The following is a 6,016-nucleotide window of genomic DNA, read 5'->3' as shown; positions in this document are numbered from 1 at the left end:
TACTTTGTATGTTCTGATGTCTTTTTTCTCGATCCAGGCGAAGCTGTCAATATCAGGGAAAGATTTTAATTTGACACTCATTGCAAGACGCTCACGCCATTATGCAGGCACCAGGTAACCTTGCTTCAGTTCTCTTTATAAGCATTTGGCAGCTGAAATTGGTTTGACATCTTGTTGAGTCTTCTCCATTTACTATTCAGTTGATAGATAACTATTTTGATGGGGAAATGCTAAGATGATGATGGGTCTCTTCTTTTCCTTTTTCGCATTAGTGATAGAAAATGTAAATGTCAATTACAAGTAGCGAGTCAAATTTTGTTTCTTGTAGATTGAAGAAGGCTGATAATAAAAAAATATTTGGAACAAATGTGTGGATGTTATTTGTTTTTATTCACATGTTTTAAGATCCTGCCCCTTCTCTGAGTCAGATATCTAAAACGCGGAGTCAACGAGAAAGGCAGCGTAGCAAATGATGTGGAGACAGAACAAATTATTTTCGAAGATAGTCCTGGAGGAACTCCGACTCAGATAAGTTCTGTGGTGCAGAATAGGGGCTCCATACCCCTTTTCTGGGCTCAGGAAACTTCGCGACTGAATCTTAAACCTGATATCGTCTGTAAGTTGTTGAAATGATCTAGTCAAATTGCCAGATTTTATGTCTTTACCTTGACATTTAGTCCCTTTTTACAGTGCAGCAGAAGGACAAAAATTATGAAGCTACACGGCTTCATTTTGAGAACCTTGTCAAGAGATATGGAAACCCGATCATTATTCTGAACTTGATTAAGGTTTTATTATTATTATTTACAATCTGATACCTTTTGTTATTATGATTTGGCGGTGATATAATTTTCATTTCAAGCAGACACGAGAGAAGAAGCCTCGGGAATCTATACTCCGTGCAGAATTTGCCAATGCAATTGATATCATAAATAAAGATTTGCCAGAGGACAATCGTTTGAGATTTTTACATTGGGATCTTAACAAACATTCTCGAAGGTCTGTAGCCACTGTTGTTGCCAGTCTTTCATATAGATTTCTGGTTCAGAATGCAATTCTATTTGTAATATCTATCTTGAATTAAACCTCTAAATTTGAAGAACTCTTCCTTCAGCAAAGGTACAAATGTGCTTGCAACACTGGGCAAAGTGGCTGCATATGCTTTGACTCTTACGGGCTTTTTCTACTGTCAAGTGACACCACTTGTAAGCCTTGAGGGTGCTCTGAAGTATCCTCAGATCTTGTAAGTGCTCAATTAAATAAACAATCTTTAGGTTCAAGTTTTTTTTCTCATTATTTTCACGCGCTAGCCGCTAGGTAAGTTGAGCATTCTGGCTTTCTTTATGGTTCTGTTTCTGTTGGTTTATTTGATCTCCTCTTTTTTCTCTTATTTAATAAGCAAAGAGTGTCCATTTTAAATCATATGAGACCAAAAACTTCTGAGCATTTTGTTGATTTATCCAGGAATATAAGCTCTGCTTGAAATCATTTGAGATGCCCTGATTCTTCCGTTGCTTTCTGAAGAACAAAAATTTTGAGTCAAATATCAGGCCAGAAAGTTCTGATGCTGTTGATATATCCAGAAATAAATACGTACTAGCTCATTTATCTGACAACCCTACCCAGAAATAAATAGATCTAACTTACCTGCTTGCAAAGTGGATATAACGTCCAGATGGCATGTGATCACACTGCCAAATTCCTGGTTTTGTTTGATCACAAACACTAAGTCATTATAAGCCCTGTTAAGACACTTTCATTACATTATGTTTCTGTAATTTCAGTGTTTGCATATAGTTTCCCCTAGAATCTTCTTGCATACCCTTCAAAACATCTACTTATTCTGTTTTGAATAAATTCATATCTCGATTTAAACATATTAAATACTCCAAGCTAAAAATGATGAAATTATCTCCTTCTCAGGAGCTCTAAAACTATTTGGACTTTGACATTTATAATGGTTAATTTGCGCAGGATGCAAATTGCATTATTAAGCATATGTTCTCAGCAAGAACTGGGAGAGGAATACCTCTCACTAGAGCATGTTTATTCTGTGAATTTAAGACTATGCTTCAATGCCTTCTGCTTAGGAGGTTAAAACAATCCTACTTATTTCATGTTCTTGTTCCCCTTCTTAGTTCAGGATTCACATCCATCCCGATCCTTTCTTTCCAACCTTTACAAATTGATTGGGAGCTGCTCATAAAATGCTGACGAATTTCAATGAAGCATAACGTGGTTGCAAACTTAATGTGTAGCCTGAAACCCATTTTTATTGGAAAAGGACATGTCCAATACAAATGCTTATCTGTTTCAATGTTCTACCGTAAAGGGGGCAAAGAATCATTGACTTGCAGTTGCATGCTAACCATTAGCGCTTTCAGAAGATTGACAATATTTCCACTTAATTTTAATCTCATTACTATATTGTACTTTCAGGAAAGAGGATGCTGATGAATTTGCATACAATGACCATCACAATTACAGCAACAACAGGAATGATGGTTGTGTTAATGTTGAAATTGGAACCCAGGCAGATAATGCAGCCACTTCTGATAATTCTGCATCAGGAAGTGAAAATAGTGAAATATATTTGGTTAAACCTCCAAAGTTCCAAAAAGGTGTACTGAGGACAAATTGTATAGACTGCTTGGATCGTACAAATGTTGCTCAATATGCCTATGGTTTAGCTGCTATTGGACATCAGCTTCATGCCTTGGGTTTCATAAGTTTTCCAAAAGTTGATATTGATGCACCTCTTGCTAATGACTTGATGGGCTTTTATGAGACGATGGGTGATACACTTGCGCTGCAGTATGGTGGTTCTGCTGCACACAATAAGGTACATGAAGAAGGTCTTCTTAATCATCTAGTGGAATAAAACAATTCTTTTAAAGAAGTAATTTTTTTCAGCTGTGATGGGGAGATCTATATAAAATAAATTGCGCATTACTTGTATATTGATATTATAAGATATGTGGCATGCTCTCTCCTCAGCTGCAAGAGTGTGAGATATGGAGTGGTTGAAAATGAAAATAGTTTGGTATTTTATACCCTTAAGTCAGGTGGATGAATATATTTGGCTAGGGTAATTTTTTCCCCTGAATCGTTCTTGAATTCTTTCTTCACGGGGCAGTCAATTTGTATGTATCGAAGTCTATGGCCATGCCAATAACTTACTGTTTCCAGGCAGAGAGTTACTTACCATAGTCCTATGAGTATTAAGAATATGTCAATATTTGTTGGTTGCACCAATCTGCGCACCCGTTTTATCAGATTCATTGTTTCTTTGAAGAGTTAATGTTTTTTATTTTATAGCTTATTTACTTAAATTACTATGCCTTATTATATATTTGGTGAATTAGATCCTATTTTCTTATTTCTCAGGATTTGACGCATATTCTGTTTGAATTATAAGTATCTCCATTATATGTGTTTATACCTAAAATCATGATATGTTGTCTTGCTAAAATCTATTTCTCTCACCTAAAAGCTTTCAGAGTGCAGACTTTTAGTTATGACATGATAAGAAAGATTAACGGAGTAGATGTTCCATCCGGAACAAATCATGATGTATGAAAGATTGGAATAAACTTTTTGTACCTTGCAAACTTTAATATCTTATCCACATATGTATACACTCACACACACATGCACATGCAACATATTGCTCAAAAGCTCACGCACAATGTATGTATATCATACATACATGCATGCATGCATACATACACACATATAAAAGAAAGAGATAGAACTTGGATCCTTTGCATTTGTACCAAACTATAGTCCTGTCCTGAATAAAATGCAGTTTAGTTAACTTTATTGGTGTTGTATGATTCATCACAGAACTAGCTGAGTGGTAATTCTTTGTTGGTGTGGTAATCAATACAAATTTTATGGGTTCTTAATGTCGCTGTATTCGACATACCTCTAGCATGTGAAACTATTTTATGGCTTCATGTTTATCATCATAGACAATGCAGATGTCTAAATGAAAACCTAAAATTTGCATAAAGGTTTACCAATCTCTGGCCAAATTTGATTCTTTATAGTTCTAAGAAGAAAAAAAAAATCTGTTTCAAATTTTCTCCTGTTTATAATTTTCTTTGACACTTCTCAGTGAGTCAATTTCTGCTGGTCTACTTGTCAACTTTTTCTTTAATCATGTCAAGCTGAAAATGCCGAGGATTATTCGTTTGACAATTTTCTACTAGTCCTCATTTTTGCAGTTGCGGCACTGTTTGGAAGTGACTGCACCTGATGTTAATATAAATTGATTGGTTTCTAAAACTGCTCTGATTGTACAGTGTAAAACGAAGCAAGTTTAGTTGAAATTTTTCGAAGGAATTGCTTTGATAACAATTTAGGATATATCAAGCAAAAATTAAACATTCCTGTAATTTAGATTGTTTATTTGAGGACCTCTTGTGTTGATTATCTCCAGAAATAATCAATATAATACAGTATCATGCAGTCTTGTCCATTTTATTCTCTTGCATGAGTGGCCATCATTATCTTCACTATGTACATCAATTGTTTTGTTATCTGGTCAGATTTTGTTATCATGCGTCATTTTATTTCATCAAAACTCAAGCACATTCAATAACAACGTTGTATTGCTAAGCAGATATTCTCTGAGAGAAGAGGTCAATGGAAAGCAGCAACTCAGTCACAGGAGTTCTTCAGAACGCTTCAAAGATACTATAGCAATGCCTACATGGATGCTGAAAAACAAGCTGCAATAAATTTGTAGGTTCTACCAATTTCCATGTCTTTATGAACTTTGCGCACTTATAGACTTGCAGATGAACCTCTGTTCTTGTAACGCCAATTCAATAACTATGCAGTATACTTGCTCATATTGCAGATTCCTTGGTCATTTCCAACCTCAACAGGGTAAACCAGCACTTTGGGAGCTGGATCCAGATCAACACTACAGTGGTGAGAGGCGTGGTAATAGATTTGCGATAGAGAATGGAAGGTAAATTTTAGTACTTATTGTAAATTTGTGTGCTACAGAGAAATTTTCTAGTTCTTCCTTTATATACTCAGCACCACCTGTTCTCTTTTCCAATTTGTTTCATTGTCCATTCTACGATCTACGATTGTGCATCCTTTATAAATTCTAATCTTAGTAATGCCGTCAGAAAAGACCAATGACCATCCAGGAAGGCTAGGATTGAGGCTTAGAAGCCTAGGGTCAGGTCAGAGCCAAACTTTAAACATTCTCGGTCCATGGCTGGGCTTTATCTAGGCCCTAGCACTCCTGCCAAGTCTCATTCGTAATGATAGGAATAGGATTGTAGCCAGTAAGAGCAGAAAAGCTTTGTTGTTTAATAGTTACGGATATTTGCTCAGGTTACCATGATTAGAATCTCTATCAGCTTACATTAAGCACTCTGTTTTCGATGTTTTCAGTCTTGGAGTAAGTGCTGATTTTCACTATTCTGAAACTCAAATTGTACTGAAGCAGAGATTTATGTTCTCACTAACTAATTCTATTATACTGATTATCTTTAATTCTATATCATCTTTGACGAGGATAGGCTCTAAATATGTCCTTGTTCGGCTTCAGATATTGCTAAATCATTTCAGATTTTATATTAAAAAAGTTTTTTGGTAAATAGCTGTATATTTTCTTAGCAAATATTACTTTTGTTTTGATAGGTCATTTATGAAAAGATCCCTATCAGATGGCAACATTCTGCGGGAAAACAATAGTACACCAGTAACAAGATCTAATGTAGGGCATAAAAGACTTCCTAACTCGGCAATGTCTGATAGAAAACATGAAGTGGGAGATGCACAAGATCTTTCTGAATCAACTCCAGAAACTTTGGCTTGTGTTTGTGATATATCTTATTCCAGGTTAGTTATTATTACTATTTTTTGGTTTGTCCATATTTGCAACTGTAGCATTTGTACTTGTTTCAATGTGTGTTCCATTATTAAAACAAGCTTTTTCTTCATTTTCTTTATCTGTCAGCCTGAACTAGTTTTTACAATGATTTTCTTT

General features: G+C 35.4%; 1 protein-coding gene across 1 annotated transcript in view; it reads left to right on the top strand.

The window, feature by feature from the left end:
* The first annotated feature begins 16 nt into the window (after positions 1-16).
* Positions 17-6,016, top strand: part of LOC109827317 (phosphoinositide phosphatase SAC4-like) — a 6,346-nt gene continuing 346 nt past the window's right edge. Inside the window, exons 1-9 of the mRNA XM_020394311.1 lie at positions 17-114; positions 429-616; positions 691-788; positions 866-999; positions 1,115-1,243; positions 2,440-2,842; positions 4,628-4,749; positions 4,868-4,981; positions 5,668-5,868. Of these exons, the coding sequence (XP_020249900.1) occupies positions 17-114; positions 429-616; positions 691-788; positions 866-999; positions 1,115-1,243; positions 2,440-2,842; positions 4,628-4,749; positions 4,868-4,981; positions 5,668-5,868 (1,487 nt within the window). The remainder of the gene's footprint in view (positions 115-428; positions 617-690; positions 789-865; positions 1,000-1,114; positions 1,244-2,439; positions 2,843-4,627; positions 4,750-4,867; positions 4,982-5,667; positions 5,869-6,016) is intronic.

Source organism: Asparagus officinalis, unplaced genomic scaffold (assembly GCF_001876935.1).
Source record: "Asparagus officinalis unplaced genomic scaffold, Aspof.V1 AsparagusV1_Un137, whole genome shotgun sequence".
Lineage (NCBI taxonomy): Eukaryota > Viridiplantae > Streptophyta > Magnoliopsida > Asparagales > Asparagaceae > Asparagus > Asparagus officinalis.
This window is presented reverse-complemented; position numbering and strand designations above follow the sequence as displayed.